The sequence below is a fragment of the Myotis daubentonii genome, chromosome 9, assembly GCF_963259705.1.
Source record: "Myotis daubentonii chromosome 9, mMyoDau2.1, whole genome shotgun sequence".
In the NCBI taxonomy this organism is placed as follows: Eukaryota; Metazoa; Chordata; class Mammalia; order Chiroptera; family Vespertilionidae; genus Myotis; species Myotis daubentonii.
In genome coordinates this window covers 85,431,468-85,448,429 of record NC_081848.1, presented here as the reverse complement: position 1 = coordinate 85,448,429, position 16,962 = coordinate 85,431,468, and the positions used below count along the sequence as shown (strand labels likewise).

Genomic DNA, 16,962 nt, shown 5'->3' with positions numbered 1-16,962 from the left:
GGTCTGGCCGGGGCAGGGAGTTAGGGGGCCAGGGACCATCATGGGTGGGGTGAGGCCTTGGGGTCCACAAGGGGGATCTTCGGGGTCGGCATTCGGAGCCCCGCCTGGAGCTGCGGGGGGGTGGGGGGGCTCAGCCCTATACACGGTCGGGTTCCGGGAGGCCAGCGTCCAGTCCCCCGGGCAGGGCAGGGCAGGGCCAGCCTGTCAGTCGTAGTCCGAGTCGTCGAACTTGGTGCTGAAGAAAGCGGCCGAGTCCTTCGCCAGCCGGGACAGGTGCAGGGCCCCGGTCACCACCAGCGCCAGCAGCAGCAGGGGCGGCACCAGGGCCCACATGGTGGCCAGGATGTTGTAGCACTTGGCCTTGGAGGCCAGACGGCGGGCCTCCGCCAGGTCCCCCGCCACCTTCTGGTCCCGGGCCTGCGGACGGCAGGGCCAGGTCCCAGTGTGTCCCCCACCCGGCAGCCTGGTCCCCGCCCGGAGGGCCGGCCCTGCGGACCCAGAACCTGGGTGGCGGCCTGTGGCTGAGGGACCCTGCCAGGGGCTGCCCCCACTCCCTTCGCCGCCCCAACCTGGACTCGGGGTTCTGGCCCTGGGGCGGGGGTGGGGGGGTGGGGGGGAGGGTGGTCCCCAGCCTAGGGAGAAGGCACCGCTGCCTCCTCCCAGGCCAGCATGAGCCCCCAAGGGCCCTCGGGTGGGGAGTCCATGGGAACCCCAGCATCTGAAAAGCCCTCATCGCCTCTGCACGCTTGGCAGTGGGCAGACGCCCCTTAAGGACACCCCTTCATCTTCTAGAAGCAAACACACCCCCTTAGTGGAGCCGCCCCCCGTGGAGACACCCCCTTAGTGGAGCCGACCCCGTGGAGCCGCCCCGTGGAGCCGCCCCCGTGGAGCGCGCACCTTGACGGAGTAGGCCAGCGCCAGGAAGCCCAGACAGCACAGGTTCAGGTAGAGGGAGCTGAACAGCGACCAGATCAGGTGGTCTCGCGGCGGGGGTCCCGGCGCCCCCAGCGCCACCGCCGTGTGGGCGCCGTCGGCCTTGCGGGGCGTCGGGGCGCGGGGGTCCTCGCGGGGGTACGCGGTGTCCATGGGTTCCAGCGCCGTCGCCTCGCTCCGCGCCGCTCCGAGGGGCGCGCGGGCCGCTTATACCCGCGGGGCCAGGCCCGGCGCCGCCGCTAAATATACCGACAAATGACGGCCCGGGGCACCCGGCGCCCCGCCCCCCTCCACCGCCACCGCCACCGCCGCCCGCGCCCCCGCCGGCCCGCCTGGCCCGGAGAGCCCCTCCCCGCGACGGCCCGGGCGTGAGGGCGGGGGTTGCAGTGGGCACCGCGCTCCAAGGACCCTCCTGCGGGCCTGTGCGCTGATAACCCGCGGAGCCTGCTTTGGGGGTGGAGGCGCTGCGGGGGAGGGGGTGCTGCGGGGGAGGGGTGCTGTGGGTTAGGGGGTGCTGCTGGGGTGAGGGTGCTGCGGGGGTGGGGGTGCTGCGGGGGAGGGGGTGCTGTGGGGGAGGGGGTGCTGCGGGGGAGGGGTGCTGCGGGGGTGGGGTGCTGCGGGGGAGGGGGTGCTGCGGGGTGGGGGTGCTGTGGGGGTGGGGGTGAGGCGGGGACGGGGGTGCTGTGGGGGTGGGGGTGGGGCGCTGTGGGTGCAGCCCAGCCATCAAAGCCTCCTCCGACCGTGGTGGGGCAGGAGCCAGCACCAGGCAGGCCCTCAGGACTTGGGGGGGGGGGGCGGGTGCCGGAGCCACAACCCTCCTCCCCGAACTGAGTGCAGGCTCTGCCCCTCACCTTCCTTCAGTGCCCAGCCTTGGGGCGCAGTCCCCCCAGCCTCCCCCTGCAGGACCTCCTTCCCAGGGCCTCAGCCCCTCCGGCTCCGACGCGGGACCCCCACCCTCCCCGGCCGGGGGCACCCTCCCGCGAGGCATCCCACCCCCACAGACAAATACCACACGCGGGGCCCAGGATCAGGTGCTGCGGGGCTGTCACCGGGGCTGTGGGTGGGGGCTCTCCTTCCCTCTGGCGGCGGGACAGCTGCTGCCCACAGAGCAGCGCCAGCAGGACCCACCTCGCCCCCAGGGCAAGGCTCCTGGAGGCGGCTCACTCCCCGACACCAGCCCCGGGGCCTTCTCCAGCCTCTCCAGGCGCCTGTGCAGGGCATGGGGGTCCCGGTGAGGACGGCTCCACCCCATGTGCACCCCGGGCCCAGGCAAAGGCTCAGGCCCAGAGCCCCAGGGCGCCCATCGGCTGGGGGGCCCTTCCTGGCACCAGCAGCTCCAGCCAGCGGCCCAGACGGTTTGGTGGGAGGATCGGTCCTTCCTCTCGGTTCCTGTTCATCGGGGCTGACCCCTCTGTCCCTCCCGGGCCACTGGCTGCCCCTAACCCTGCCCCCTGCAGAGGAGCCAGGACGGAGCTGGTGGGCTGGAGGGCCGCCCAGGAGGGGCTGGGGCCTGAGCTGCACCCTGCACCCCACGTGCAGACAGCGTGGCCTCCAGAGGACCCGCCGGCCGCCCTCACCCAGCACCGCTGCTCCCAGCTGCTCAGAGTCAGCCAGGCTTGTCCTCAGGGCCAAGGGTGAGCTGGCCCAGTGCCCCTTGGGTCAGGGTCAGACACTGGGAAGGAGGGACCCCCCTCCTAGGCCCCTGGTGCAGCCGCTGCTCCCAGCTGGAGGCCAGCAACCAGGACCATCTGAGAAAGTGCCGGGACCCCTCAGAGCAGCAAGGGGGGCTGTACAGGGGCAGGCGGGGCGGGCAGTGCCCCTGCCCAGGAAAGGCCAGCATTGTCACGCACAGGTGCACTTTATTGAGCTCAGCTGCAGACAGGTGTGTGCACAGGTGCAGGGGGAAGGGGTGGGCACCCAGGGGGGCCAGCAGGGGGTGGGGAGGACTCGGCCACCTGCCATGGCGGCGACTAGAAGCCTCTGCCGTTCTGCTAGGCCCCTATCCTTACATAGAAGAGTCCTGGGTACAAAACCACAAGAACAATGAGTCCGATGGTCATAAAGATGCCCAAGACCAGGGCCGCGATGTTCAGGCTCTTGGCGGTGGACCCGTGGTCCTGAGCCCCAATCATGTCTCCCACCATCTTCCGGTCCCTAGACTGGGGGAGAAGAGATGGTGAGGGGTCTGGATGGGCCCTGGGGACAGCCGGGTGCTGTGACTCAGGCCGGGCTCTGGCTGCTCCCTGCCCAGACCAGCCTCCACCTGCCCTCAGCCAGGTCAGGGACGCCCTCCTGGTTCCCTGGAGCCTGAGCAGGACAGGCCAGGGGGGCCTCCCTCCCAGCCCCTCAGCCTCTCCAGGGCCTCAGGGCTCCTCTCCCCCTGCCCTGGCCCCTTTGCTGGCCTCCCCGCCCCCCTCCCAGGGCTCAGCATCTCTGAGGACTTTGCCTTTTTCTGGACCAGACTTGAGGCCTGAGGGGCAGGTGTGGAGGACGGAGCCCTGTGGTTGGGACAGAAAGGAGAGCTCCAGGGGGTGGAGACAGGTGGTGCCCGGCCGCAGGCCCCTCCACGCAGCCCCACGATGAGCCGCCGCCTGACCCCCAGCACATCCGCACAGAAAGCACTCACGAGGGATCCCCGATCCCAAGGCCGTCTGGCAGCACCCCTGTGGGGGCGCACACGCTTTCCGGGGACCCCCCGCACCCACCTTCACGGAGAAGGCGAACGCCACGAACCCCAGGCAGCAGTAGTTGAAGAAGACGGTGTTGAACAGGGACCAGACGATGTGGTCGGGCACCACGGTGTCAGCCTGGACGTGGACCACGGTGGACATCACGGGCCTTGGGCTCTGGGGAGCCCCCAGCACAGACACCTCGTGTTGCTCCTTGACCATCTCCGGTTTGGGGAGCAGGTGGGTCCCAGGTGAAGGAGGTGGATGCTTCCCGAGGCAGAGACCTGAGCCGTGTGGCTGCAGCTGCTGGGACAGCGCAGGCCCCGCCCTCCCTCCCTGGGGTAACTGATTTCTCAGACGTGTCCGTTTCCGGGTGTTTCGTAAATCGGTGATTTGACTTGTTCCTAGGAGATTACGTTATGCTAGAGCCCTGGGAGGTAGGCTGTGGTCCGCCGCGGGGGAGGGCTGCCCACCCTGGCACTCAAGTCAGGACTTGTCTTGGCCTCTCAGGGAGGCTGTGCTGGGCCCTGGGGACGTTTCCCCACCCACCCACCCCCGCCAGGCAGGGCCCCACCTGTCATCACCCCGACCCGCACTCCAGCCCGGGAGGAAGCTCTGTGCTGATCCACTTCTTTTTCCTTGGTTGAGCCTTCCTCTCACTACCCCCGAGTCTGAAGGTGCCCATCTGATCATGGGGGCCAGTGTATTTGGGGTCCCCTGCCCGGCATTTTCTCCAGACCCCAAGGCCATGTCCCCACTGGCCCTCGCTCTCCTGCTCATTGAGAGACGGACCCCCACCCCCCCACCACAGGGTGCAAGCTGATGCCTCATGGGGGACAAGGGTGGGCCCGCGTGGAGCCTCCAGTTTTCAAAAACCAACAGCTAAGCGCTGGCCGGTGTGACTCTGTGGTTAGTGTTGGTCCATGCACTGAAGGGTTGTGGGTTTGATTCCCACTGTCAAGGGCGTGTACCTGGGTCTCAGGTTCGATCCCCGGTCCTACAAGCTCCAGGGAGGCCTGGGGGGCGGGGAAGGGGAGGGGGGGCACGGAGGCCTGCAAACTCAGAGGCCTAAAGTAACCACAAAGGTTAGTCTGAAATTAAGACTTTCTAACTAAAAGCACCTTAAGGCAGGTAGTCAAATCCTGGGCTAGAATCCTCCCAGACAAAAGACAGTCTTTACCTTCACCAGCGGTTCTCAACCTGTGGGTCGCGACCCCTTTGGCGGTCGAACGACCCTTTCACAGGGGTCGCCTGAGACCATCCTGCATAGCAGGTATTTACATGACGATTCATCACAGTAGCAACATGACAGTGATGAAGTAGCAACGAACATAACTGTATGGTTGGGTCACAGCATGAGAAGCTGTATTGAAAGGGCCAGAAGGCTGAGAACCACTGACTTCACGGGGCCTGTCTGTCTTTTGCATCCAGGGTGATATTCCTTCGGGGTGTCAGGGTAACGCCCCCTTTCCCAGGCCCCACAGGGCACAGCCACGCCCCAGGGCAGACCTTAAATCCGCGTTGTTACCGTGTTCCCTGTGGACGTGTGCTGCCCATACCCACCTTTGTGCACAATGTGTCTCCGGCTGTGCTTTCTCCCGCCTCCCTGACCCATCTCAGTGGAGTTCCGGAGCCCACCTACCTCTCCTCTCACGACGGCAGTTTGTAAACAGGCACAGACCCTCCTTTCTCCAGAGCATCACCCCAGCCCTCACCCCAGTTCTCACCCCAGCCCTCACCCCAGCCCTCACCCCAGCCCTCACCCGAGTCCTGGGCATTCTGCTTCCCGCCAATTGTCAGCAGTTCGGCTCAAATAAACTCACAGACGTTCTCTACAGGTTTGAATGTTTCCTACGTGGACACGGACATCGGCCGAGAGCTTCCTATCGCGGCCGGAGGGAAGGGGAGGACCCACACTTAGTGATCCGCGGCCCCGTCCACACCCTGAGAAACGTCGGCTAAGTGCTCTCCCGGGCAGGAAGGCCGGGAAGCAACGGGAGCCGATGGTCCTGTCCGCCTGTCGCTGGCCGGTCCCTGGGGGCCACCTTCTCCAAACGAGGTCCAGGTGCCTCCGGGCCTCGAGGTGGAGGAAGTCACATGCTGCCCTGGTTTCTGCCCTCGGGGACCGAGATCCTGCCCCGGGCACAGCACGAGCCCCGCGGCGCTGGCTTCAGCCCGTGCTGCTGCTGGTGCCGGCCCTGTGCCCACGTGTGCAGACTGGTGCTGCCGGGAGAGGCGGTAGGATAAGTGGGTGAAGGGAACCAAAGGTACAAACTTTCAGCCGTAAAACAACTGTCACAGGGGCGTCAAGCACAGCTTGTGGCTATGGTCAATGGTACGGCGTTGCCTTTTATTATTATTACTAGAGGCCCGGTGCACAAAAATTTGTGCACTCAGGGGGGAAGGGGGGGTCCCTCAGCCCGGCCTGTGCCCTCTCGCAGTCTGGGACCCCTCGGGAGATAACGACCTGCTGGCTTAGGCCTGCTCCCAGGTGGCAGAGGGCAGGCCCAATCCCTAGGTGCAGCCCCTGGTCGGGCTCAGAGCAGGGCTGATTGGGGAGTTGGGGCACCGCCCCCTGTCATGCACAGAGCAGGGCAGATCGGGAGATTGCGATGCCACCCTCAGTCACGCTCAGGGTAGGGCCGATTGGGGGGTTGGGGCACCGCCCCCTGTCACACTCAAGGCAGCGTCAATGGGGAGGTTGTGGCGCCACCCCCTGTCACGCACAGAACAGGGCCCGGGGGTTGGGGCTCCGTACCCTGTCATGCACAGAGCAGGGTCAATCAGGGGGTTGGGGAGCTCCCCCCTGTCATGCACAGAGCAGGGCCGATCAGGGGGTTGAGGAGCTCCCCCCTGTCACTCACAGAGTAGGGCCGATAGGGAAGTTGGGGCACTGCCCCCTGTCACACTCAGGGCAGGGCTGATGGGGAGGTTATGGCTCTACCCCGTCACACACAGAGCAGGGCCCATGGGGGGCAGGGGCGTTGGAGCGCCGCACCCCGTCACACACAGAGCCACAGGGCGATCAGGGGGTTGGGGAGCTCCCCCCTATCAGGCACAGAGCAGGGCTGATCAGGGGTTTGGGGCGCCTTCCCTTGTCACGAACAGAGCAGAGAGGATAGGGAGGTTGTGGCCCCGCCCCCTGTCACACACAGAGCCACAGGGCAATCAGGGGGTTTGGGCGCTGCCCCCTGTCACGCTGATCCCGGTGCCGGGAGGCCTCTCGGCTCCGCTGATCCCGGTGCTGGGAGGCATATTATTACCCTTTTACTATATAGGATAGAGGCCTGGTGCATGGGTGGGGCTGGCTGGTTTGCCCTGAAGGGTGTCCTGGATCAGGGTGGGGGTCCCCACTGGGGTGCCTGGCCAGCCTGGGTGAGGGGATGATGGCTGTTTGCAGCTGGTCACACACCCTTCAGGGTGGGGGTCCCCACTGGGGTGCCTGGCCAGTCTGGGTGAGGGGCTAAGGGCTGTTTTCAGGCTGGTGGGTGACTGAAGTTCCCAACTGCTCCTTTTTTTCTTTTTTTTTTTATTCTGGGCCAGCTTTAGCTCTGGCTCCAGCTCTGAGGCCTCCGCTGCTGAAAGCAGGTATCTGGTTTGTTTAGGTTCTATAATCGAAACAATGTATAACTCCAGCTCTGAGATCCTGGGCTCGCTGAAAGCAGGTTTCTGGGGTTTTGTTTAGCTTCTATATTTGTAACATAGTTGCTTAGAGTTGCAGCTCAGAGGCCAGCAGCGGCAGGCGGGAATGTTGGAGTCCTCCGTCACTGAAGCAAGCAAGCCTCATGTTCGCTTCCGCTGCCTGGCTGCCAGCCGCCATCTCGGCTGGCAGTTAATTTGCATATCGCCCTGATTAGCCAATGGGAAGGGTAGCGGCCGTACACTAATTACCATGTTTCTCTTTTATTAGATAGGATTTTAGTATATCTTTATTGATTTCAGAGAGGAAGGGAGAGGGAAAGAGAGAGAGAAACATCAATGATGAGAGAGAATCATTGATCGGCTGCCTCCTGCACGCCTCCTTACTGGGGATTGAGCCTGCAACCCAGGCATGTGCCCTTGACTGGAATCAAACCCGGGACCCTTCAGTCCGCAGGCCGACGCTCTATGCACTGAGCCAAACCGGTCAGGGCAAAGGTGGAAATTTATTGAAGAACAAGTACAGACTCCCACATGGGGAGAGGGAAAGGCTTCCACCGAGTTCCTTTTCCCTGTGGCTTATAAAGCCTGCCGATCCTGGTGCCCTGATATCTCCTCTGATTGGTCACTATTCCCTTGGACTGGTTACTATAGTAACTCCCCGGTATCTGTGTCTGGCACACTGGTCTGTTAGAAATGCCGGGGGAGTCCATTATCTCGTCACACGTCTGCATGTGTCCGATCCTGGGCTCTCTCCGACCTAACAGATACAAACTTTGAGCAAAGGCTAGAAACGTTTGAATTTCATAAAATGAAAAATATACTCCATGAAACATTAACCAAAAGTTTGCTTTTGCACTTATATTAATGCTGGGCAGTGCAGACGTTAAGGGGGAAAGCCTTAATGATGGGATATTCCACGATGGGCGGGGGGTGGGGCGGGGGGAGAAGAAAGAAAAAAACGCCAAAGCATATCCTATTCAAAATGCAAAAACATTGAAAAACCACAGTCAAAAGCCCACAGACCCCATCTCTAGAAAATGAAAGGTAAGGACCGCATCGAAGGTCACCTCTGAGACAACAGAGCGAGAGGCGAGGGGAAACCCTGACAATGCTGAACAGACAGGAACAGCCCCCCTGCCTGGACCTCTCCACCCAGTGCACGTGTCCCGCGAAAGTCCAGGAGAAGGGATTTTCTCAGACAAGACCAGGGGTTTTGTCCGCAGCCTTGCCCGGTCAGAGTCTTAGAGCCCTGGCCGGTTTGGCTCAGTGGATAGAGCATCCGTCTGCGGACTGAAGGGTCCCGGGTTTGATTCCGGTCCAGGGCACATGCCCGGGGTTGTGGGCTCGATTCCCAGTAGGGGGCGTGCAGGAGGCAGCCACTCAATGATTCTCTTCATTGATGTTGCTATCTCTCTCCCTCTCCCCTCCACTCTGAAATCAATAAAAACGTATATATTTTTAAAAGAAGTCTATCAGACGGAGAGAAAACTCATAGGCTAGGCACTCTGATCCCCATCAACAAAGCAGTGCATCCGAGAAGTACATGGAGGTAAAACTACTCTACTTCTTTCTTTGAACTGAATGGGGGGGGGGGGGGCAGGACTGACTGTGAGGTTACAGGAAAGCAGCGGGACTGCGTGGTCACCGTGGCCCAAGGCCGAGGGCCGGGAGGGAGGGGCCGGGAGCACCTGCTGTTTCCTGCAGGACCTGTGAAGCTGGGGCTACTTGAGGGGGGCGCGCGGTTACGCATATACACCGCACCCCGGCCGCCGTGGGGCTCAGCTGCTGGGCGTCACCCCATGCGCAGGCGGGGGGGGGGGGGGGGAGGGGTGCTGCCGGATGCAGGAGGCAGAGGTCCATGTTGCCCTCTCACATCGATGCCTCTCTCCCTCCCTCCCTCCTTTCCACTCTCTAAAAACCATTGAGGGGAACTATCCTCGGGGAAGGATTAACAAAAAGAAGAAAACAAAAACGATGACAGTTTTTAAGGGCAAAGGACTTGAGTCACATTTCTCCAAGAAGATTGCCGGCTCCATCCCCAGTGGGTGCTGCGGGAGGCAGCCCATCGACGCTTCTCTCTCATCCATGTTTCCCTCTCTCTCCCTTTCCTTTCCTCTCTCTGAAATCAATTTTTAAAAATACTTTTTTTTTTTCAAGAAAGGAAGACATACAAATGGCCAACCAGCATCTGATAAGATAGTCACCATTATGATTACAAATGCAAATCAAAACACCATGAGCCACCGTCACACCCATGAGGATGGGTGTTGCCAAAATACCAGGGAAGAGCCGCGTGGTGCGGACACAGAGGGGCCGACCCCTCCCACAGGGCTGCCGGGACATGAAATGGGGCAGCAGCCCCGGCTCCAAACAGAGCGACCACGAGACCCAGCAGGTCTAACCCCAGGCGAGTACGGAGCCGTGAAGGCAGGTCCGGACCGACGCACGCACTGTCGTCAGGGCAGCGTTCTGGCCTCAGAGTGGCACAGCCCAGGTGCCTAGCAATGGGGGGAGAGACCAAACAAAGGCAGCGGACAAGGAGCCACGTCCTGACACGTGCTCCTACCCGGGTGGCCCGCAAACGCATTTGGCAAAGGAAAGGAAGACAGGCTCAAGGTCACACAGGGTACGACTCCTTTCACAGGCTCCACCGGCACAGGCAGTGCCATGGAGACAGAGCTGGGTGGCGCCCCGAGACGGGGGACCGGGAAGTGGGGGGTGGTTACCTAATGGGCTCTGGATGCTCTTCTGGGGTGAAGAAAAGTTGACGCCGGAGAGCATGTGAGTCCAGTAAGCGCCGCTGAAATGTGCACTTCCGAGCGGCTGACTGTATGTCGTGTGAATTCCCCCTGAAGCCGGACACACGTGTGGGGATGTGCTCGGGCTCAAGAAAGTCGGGGCCGGGCCCGTGCTCCCCGCTCCGGGAGCGGGAGGCTCAGGTTTCTCAGCGGCCGCCTTCGTGTTGCGGGTGCGCCCCGACATGTTCCCTGACACCCCCCCACACCCCCCGTAAAGAGTGGGGCTTACCGGTTTCAGTCATGTAAGTAATCTGTGTCCAAACATTTGTTCACCACAGATTTCGACACAGTCACACAGGACAAAGCCATTACCTAAGAGGTGGCACTGACGAGCAGCAGCAGCGGTGCCCGGGGGGGGGGGGGGGGGCCTCCGTTCCAACGGCCGCGTTTTAGGGTTTTCAAAGCCCAGTCCTCCCCCAGGGGCTCTGACAATGGACGGGAAGCCACGGGCCACCCGCGGGGGGCGGAGTCAGCAGGAGTCGTGTCTGAGGAAGCCCACACAGGCATCCACTAGAAAAAGGTGAAATCTCCTCCCGGATGCGTTCAGAGAAGCGGAGAAAACCGCATCGAACAAACCAGAGAAAAGCGCCCCAATGGACTGTGTCAACACAGAGAGAGCCATCCACACAGCGCAGACAGGTTGTGGGGGAAATACCACAACCATGAGCACGTCCACCGGGCCGGCAGCGAGAGAGAGAGAGAGAGAGAGAGAGAGAGAGAGAGAGAGAGAGCCCGTGGCCCTGAGCCCGGCCAGTGAGGGCCGGCACGAGGCACAGAAGGAAAAACGAGGCGAGGCGAAGCGAGCTCAGCGTCGGGGCCATGGCCTCACCAAGCGTGTGACGGTGAATGACGGTGCCCCGGGCGTCGAGGGACAGAAACAGTATTTGAAGAAATAAGGCTGACGCGTCCCAGACGTGGTGGAAGGTGGCGGCCTGCCGTCATTCCACGAATGGAAAGTAAGGTTATCCCGGGAGCAGGTCCCGGCCACTGGTCACCCCACGTCACTGTCACCTCTGCACCCCCCACGCCCCCTCATCAGCCCGGGGCGGCTCCCCAGGGAAACAGTCCAGGTGGGCGGGCTGCCCCCCCCGCCCCCTTCTCCCCCCTCCCCCCGGCACTGGCCTGTGCAGCCATCAGGACCTTGAGCAGGTGTGTCCCAACCCCCTGCCCTCTCTCCAGACCAGGCGCCAGGCGAGGCTCCCCCTCCACGCCCCGGACTGCCCAGTGCACGCGGCTCCGCCAGTCGGGCCGCCGCTGGGTCAGTGGGTCCAGGGAGCACAGGCCACACCAGCTCTTTCACCGGGACCATTTCCCGTGGACACGGCCGCCGCGGGCACCTGCGGGGCCCAGGGGAGGCGCTCACAGGACCAGCGCTTGGAAGCTGAGAGGCCCCGCACGAGGCCAGACCTCTGGGCCTCGGGGACCATGGGGCACCGGGAGGCTGGCCTGCAGCCTTGACCCGCTGCGCTGCCAAGGGGAGGCCATGGGTCCTGAGGGCCAGGCCAGGTTCGGGCCGTGGGCACCCACACCCGCCCCCGCGCAGGTGAGGCCTGCGGATGGCGACCCTTTAGTCTACACAGAGCTGTGTCCCGGCTCCTCCGTGCCCCAACCTCTCCCCGAGAAGGGACCGGGCCCGAAGACCGGAGTCAACCTCCCACCTCGCGCTCTGCCTGTAGCCACCCAACAACACTATGCGGAATGATGGGGGACAGGAGGGAGGGAGGAGAGCGGGGCTCGCACAGTCTGCGACCTGCGCCTGGAGGCTGCTGCCAAATGCCCAGCATCCTCCCTCTCCCACCCCAGCCGCCTCCTCCGGCATCCAGCGCCCATGTCCTTGTTCACGGCCCCCCCCCCCGCCCCCCGAGAGGGCCTGCAGGGCCCCCTGAGACAGGCAACAGGGGCTGCTGGGTCCAGGCCCAACCAGGAGGCACCACCCCACCTGCTGCAGCGTGGGCTTCTGAGAAGAGGCCTGAGCCAGCCGAGGGTGGGGCTTCTGAGAAGAGGCCTGGGCCAGCCGAGGGTGGGCTGTGGGGCGGCCTCACCCTGGGCCAGGAGTGTGGGGTCCACGGGGCCACAAGCAGGGCCCTGCATGGGGGTGAGCGCACGGGCTTGGGCCTGGGCTGGGGGGATGGGTGGCTGCTGGCTGGGAAAAGCCGCCAGAGCCCACCGAATCCTAGAGGAGACCAGACCTGGCCTGAGTGACGCAGACAGGAAACCAGGAAACGCGCACGTAGACGACGGTAAACCTCAGGTTTCCTCCCGATCTGCCCTATGTCACCTGACATCATGGGTTTCGTCCACCCTCCTAGGAACCAGCCAAGTCACCCATGTTGAAAACCCCAGGAAACGGGCACTTCTGAGAAATCAGGCTCCCGCTGGGAAGGCGGGGCCTGCGCAGTCCCAGCAGCTGCAGCCACACGGCTCAGGTCTCTGCCTCGGGAAGCATCCACCTCCTTCACCTGGGACCCACCTGCTCCCCAAACCGGAGATGATCAAGGAGGAATACGAGGTGTCTGTACTGGGGGCTCCCCAGAACTCAGGGCCCGTGATGTCCACCGTGGTCCACGTCCAGGATGAGCCCGGGGTGCCGGACCACATCGTCTGGTCCCTGTTCAACACCCTCTACTTCAACATATGCTGCCTGGGGTTCGTGGCGTTCGCCTACTCCGTGAAGGTGGGTGCGGGGAGGGGGGGAGGAGGAAGGGAGGCTTCCTGGAAGGCATGTGAGCGCCCATGCAGGTGTGCTGCCCAGATGACCCTTGGGATTGAGGAGCCGGTGTGTGTGTGTGTGTATGTGTGTGTGTTTGTGTGTGTGAGTGTGTGTGTGTTTGTGTGTGTGAGTGTGTGTGAGTGTGTGTGTGTGTGTGCAGGTCACGCTGAGGCTGTGTCAGCCTTTGTTCTCTACTGACAACACCAGGAACTACATCTCTCAGACTCACCACACGGCCTCAAGGCTCTGAAGGGAGAACAAGGGAACTCGGAAACCCTGGCCCCTGATGGGGGAGAGGCCAGCACAGGGGCCAGGGCAGGGGGAGAGGAGCCCTGAGGCCCTGGAGAGGCTGAGGGGCTGGGAGGGAGGCCCCCCTGGCCTGTCCTGCTCAGGCTCCAGGGAACAGGGAGGGGGTCGCTGACCTGGCTGAGGGCAGGTGGAGGCTGGTCTGGGCAGGGAGCAGCCAGAGCCCGGCCTGAGTCACAGCACCCGGCTGTCCCCAGGGCCCGTCCTGACCCCTCACCATCTCTTCTCCCCCAGTCTAGGGACCGGAAGATGGTGGGAGACGTGATTGGGGCCCAGAGCCATGCGTCCACCGCCAAGTGCCTGAACATCTGGGCGCTGACCATTAGCCTTGTTGTGCTGGTCATTTTCTTCATTCGTTTCATCATTATACCTGCTTCGCACAGGTCCCTGTAAATGTGACGTCAGAAAGCGTTAGCGAGGCCACTGGGACTTGCCGCGAGCGGAGATTGTCGCGTGTTCCCGGCTGTGTCCACGCCCGTGTCTACGCTGGCGCTCAATAAAGCCGGTGTTGGTGACGATGCTGTGTTTCCACCTGGGGAGGGTCCTGTGAGAGCCCCTGAGACGGAGCCCACCGCCTGCCCCTGCCTGCTGCCCTGGGTGGTGGGGGGGAGAGTGGTGGTGTCCTCGGGCCTGACCTGCACCTGGCCCCAAGCTGGGGGCAACGCATGGAAACGGCTGGCGGGGGGGGGGGTGGGGGGGGTGGAGGGGGGCGGGGGTCCCTCCTTCCCAGAGGGCTGAGCCCTGACGCAGGACGAGTTCATTTGGGGAACAGTGGCCCCCAAGGTCCCCATCGGCTCCAGAGGCCGCAGGGGACAGGCCACCGGTGGAGAGAGCCCAGGTGACCCCTGACCGGAAGTGAGCCGAACCTGGTCAGTCAAGGATTCCAGACCTGTGGGCGCTCAGGGTGCCTCAGGGCGGACCCTGCTGCCACCAGCGGGGCGGCGGGGGAGGGGGGCCGGCCAAGCCTGCCCCTTGCTCCCAGGGCACCGGACACCAGCCGGACACCAGCCGTGGGCCCTCCCACCCCTCACCTGCGCCCCCTTCTCTGCCCAATAGCAGCGCCCTAATGCCAGGGGGCGGCCTGCGGGTCGGAGAGTCACAGGGTCTCCCCGGGACGCCCCGGTCCCCAGGGGTCCCACTCGAAGCAGGAGGGGGTCAGGCCCCGGGAGGACGGCCCCGCCTCGGGGCCCGGGAAACACTCGCTGCTCCGCGGGGCGGAGGGTCCGGGCGGCCTAGACCTGAGGCCCGGAGGGAGGGCGCAACTGGTCCCTCCGCCGCATCCGGCCCCGCCCCATCGGCTAGGCCCCGCCCCCATCCGCCAGGCCCCGCCCCCATCCGCCAGGCCCTGCCCAGGTCCCCTCCGCACCCATCCTCCAAGCCACGCCCACTGTGGGGGGAGGGGCGCCTGGTCCTCCGTGTCCGGCCCCAGCAGCCGTTCCGCGATCAGACCCCGGACAACACATCTTCCCTGGGCCTCAGTCCCTCCGGCTCCGACGCGGGACCGCCCACCCTCCCCGGCCGGGGGCACCCTCCCGCGAGGCATCCCCACTCCCACAGACAAAGCGCCACGCGGGGCCCAGGATCAGGTGCTGCGGGGCTGTCACCGGGGCTGTGGGTGGGGGCTGTCCTTCCCTCTGGCGGCGGGACAGCTGCTGCCCACAGAGCAGCGCCAGCAGGACCCACCTCGCCCCCAGGGCAAGGCTCCTGGAGGCGGCTCACGTCCCCGACACCAGCCCCGGGGCCTTCTCCAGCCTCTCCAGGCGCCTGTGCAGGGCATGGGGGTCCCGGTGAGGACGGCTCCACCCCATGTGCACCCCGGGCCCAGGCAAAGGCTCAGGCCCAGAGCCCCAGGGCGCCCATCGGCTGGGGGCCCTTCCTGGCACCGGCAGCTCCAGCCAGCGGCCCAGACGGTTTGGTGGGAGGATCGGTCCTTCCTCTCGGTTCCTGTCCATCGGGGCTGACCCCTCTGTCCCTCCCGGGCCACTGGCTGCCCCTAACCCTGCCCCCTGCAGAGGAGCCAGGACGGAGCTGGTGGGCTGGAGGGCCGCCCAGGAGGGGCTGGGGCCTGGGCTGCACCCTGCACCCCACGTGCAGACAGCGTGGCCTCCAGAGGACCCGCCGGCCGCCCTCACCCAGCACCGCTGCTCCCAGCTGCTCAGAGTCAGCCAGGCTTGTCCTCAGGGCCAAGGGTGAGCTGGCCCAGTGCCCCTTGGGTCAGGGTCAGACACTGGGAAGGAGGGACCCCCCTCCTAGGCCCCTGGTGCAGCCGCTGCTCCCAGCTGGAGGCCAGCAACCAGGACCATCGGAGAAAGTGCCAGGACCCCTCAGAGCAGCAAGGGGGGCTGTACAGGGGCAGGCGGGGCGGGCAGTGCCCCTGCCCAGGAAAGGCCAGCATTGTCACGCACAGGTGCACTTTATTGAGCTCAGCTGCAGACAGGTGTGTGCACAAGTGCAGGGGGAAGGGGTGGGCGCCCGGGAGGGCCAGCAGGGGGTTGGGAGGACTCGGCCACCTGCCATGGCGGCGACTAGAAGCCTCTGCTGTTCCGCATGCCCTGCTGCACTGCTTGAAAGTATGGCGGGAACGTAAAGGCCAGGAGAAGAATGAGTCCGATGGTCAGAAGGAGGCCCAAGACCAGGGCTACGATGTTCAGGCACTTGGCGGTGGACGCATGGCTCTGGGCCCCAATCACGTCTCCCACCATCTTCCGGTCCCTAGACTGGAGGAGAAGGGATGGTGAGGGGTGTGGACGGGCCCTGGGGACAGCCGGGTGCTGTGACTCAGGCCGGGCTCTGGCTGCTCCCTGCCCAGACCAGCCTCCACCTGCCCTCAGCCAGTTCAGGGACCCCCTCCCTGTTCCCTGGAGCCTGAGCAGGACAGGCCAGGGGGGCCTCCCTCCCAGCCCCTCAGCCTCTCCAGGGCCTCAGGAGAGAACAGCAATGGACCAGACTTGAGGCCTGAGGGGCAGGTGTGGAGGACGGAGCCCTGTGGTTGGGACAGAAAGGAGAGCTCCAGGGAGTGGAGACAGGTGGCGCCCGGCCGCAGGCCCTTCCACGCAGCCCCACGCGGACGCTCACTGGGTGAGCCGCCGCCTGACCCCCAGCACATCCGCACAGAGGGTGCTCATGAGGGCTCCCCGATCCCAAGGCCGTCTGCGCAGCACCCCTGTGGGGGCCCACAGGCTTTCCGGGGACCCCCTGCACCCACCTTCACGGAGTAGGCAAACGCCACAAAGCCCAGGCAGCAGTAGTTGAAGAAGAGGGTGTTGAACAGGGACCAGACGACGTGGTCAGGCACCACGGTGTCCGCCTGGACCTGGACCACGGTGGACCTCACGGGCCCTGGGTTCTGGGGATACCCCAGGTTGGTCACCTCGTGTTGCTCCCTGAACATCTCCGGCTTTGGGGCGGGTGTGGGGTCCCAGGTGAAGGACGTGGACGTGGACGTGTCCTGAGGCAGAGACCTGAGCATTGTGGCTGCAGCTGCTGGGACTGCTCAGGCCCTCAGGGTCTCCTGCTTCCTCTGAAGTGACTGCTTCCTGGTGTTTAAGGGGTAATTGGCTGGTTGGAGGGTGTGAGAGGATGAGTGAGTGTCTCATAAAACTTTATGGTCGTGTTCTCCGGGGGAGTGATGGCATTGCTGTTCTCAAGGTCCTTCTAGCGGCCCTTCCTGATGAACCCAGGAGCCTTGGGTTGTGGCCTTGCTGGGGAACACGCCTGAGCCAATAATTAATCTGATTCTGGATGCACTGACTCTCTGTGTCTTACTTTGCACCTAAGTTTTTACAGGACAAAGGTTGTCCCCAGGGCACCTCTGAGCAGCAATGTCGCCCCACCCGGGAGCCACAGAATCTGAACCCTGGGCTGCCCCCCACTATCTGCTCTCAGGAAGCGTCCATGTGATTCT

General features: G+C 64.1%; 4 protein-coding genes across 4 annotated transcripts; 1 reads left to right on the top strand and 3 right to left on the bottom strand.

Moving 5' to 3' along the window:
• Positions 1–14: 14 nt before the first annotated feature.
• On the bottom strand, positions 15–1,200 carry IFITM5 (interferon induced transmembrane protein 5). The gene is made up of 2 exons (XM_059710810.1): positions 898–1,200; positions 15–417 (listed from the first exon to the last, which is right to left on the bottom strand). The coding sequence occupies exons 1-2, from the start codon at positions 1,084–1,086 to the stop codon at positions 205–207; spliced, it is 402 nt and encodes a 133-aa protein (XP_059566793.1). The 5' UTR covers positions 1,087–1,200; the 3' UTR covers positions 15–204.
• Positions 1,201–2,772: 1,572 nt separating this feature from the next.
• On the bottom strand, positions 2,773–16,630 carry LOC132241845 (interferon-induced transmembrane protein 3-like). Its single transcript, XM_059710815.1, has 3 exons — positions 16,520–16,630; positions 3,639–3,886; positions 2,773–3,092 (listed from the first exon to the last, which is right to left on the bottom strand). Exons 2-3 carry the CDS (start codon positions 3,822–3,824, stop codon positions 2,925–2,927), a joined length of 354 nt encoding a protein of 117 aa, XP_059566798.1. The 5' UTR covers positions 3,825–3,886; positions 16,520–16,630; the 3' UTR covers positions 2,773–2,924.
• LOC132241846 (interferon-induced transmembrane protein 3-like) lies at positions 11,147–13,570 on the top strand. The gene is made up of 3 exons (XM_059710816.1): positions 11,147–11,191; positions 12,352–12,716; positions 13,293–13,570. The coding sequence occupies exons 2-3, from the start codon at positions 12,531–12,533 to the stop codon at positions 13,449–13,451; spliced, it is 345 nt and encodes a 114-aa protein (XP_059566799.1). The 5' UTR covers positions 11,147–11,191; positions 12,352–12,530; the 3' UTR covers positions 13,452–13,570.
• LOC132241834 (interferon-induced transmembrane protein 1-like) lies at positions 15,453–16,527 on the bottom strand. Its single transcript, XM_059710803.1, has 2 exons — positions 16,264–16,527; positions 15,453–15,775 (listed from the first exon to the last, which is right to left on the bottom strand). The coding sequence occupies exons 1-2, from the start codon at positions 16,525–16,527 to the stop codon at positions 15,584–15,586; spliced, it is 456 nt and encodes a 151-aa protein (XP_059566786.1). The 3' UTR covers positions 15,453–15,583.
• Positions 16,631–16,962: the final 332 nt, after the last annotated feature.

Excerpts from the sequence above, each read along its gene's own strand:
- IFITM5 (XM_059710810.1), bottom strand. The coding sequence starts at position 1,086 with ATGGACACCGCGTACCCCCGCGAGGACCCCCGCGCCCCGACGCCCCGC. Across the intron at positions 418-897 it reads CGCTGGCCTACTCCGTCAAG|GCCCGGGACCAGAAGGTGGC; the intron begins GTGCGCGCTCCA and ends TGCCGTCCGCAG.
- LOC132241845 (XM_059710815.1), bottom strand. The coding sequence starts at position 3,824 with ATGGTCAAGGAGCAACACGAGGTGTCTGTGCTGGGGGCTCCCCAGAGC. Across the intron at positions 3,093-3,638 it reads CGTTCGCCTTCTCCGTGAAG|TCTAGGGACCGGAAGATGGT; the intron begins GTGGGTGCGGGG and ends CTTCTCCCCCAG.
- LOC132241846 (XM_059710816.1), top strand. The coding sequence starts at position 12,531 with ATGATCAAGGAGGAATACGAGGTGTCTGTACTGGGGGCTCCCCAGAAC. Across the intron at positions 12,717-13,292 it reads CGTTCGCCTACTCCGTGAAG|TCTAGGGACCGGAAGATGGT; the intron begins GTGGGTGCGGGG and ends CTTCTCCCCCAG.
- LOC132241834 (XM_059710803.1), bottom strand. The coding sequence starts at position 16,527 with ATGCTCAGGTCTCTGCCTCAGGACACGTCCACGTCCACGTCCTTCACC. Across the intron at positions 15,776-16,263 it reads CGTTTGCCTACTCCGTGAAG|TCTAGGGACCGGAAGATGGT; the intron begins GTGGGTGCAGGG and ends CTTCTCCTCCAG.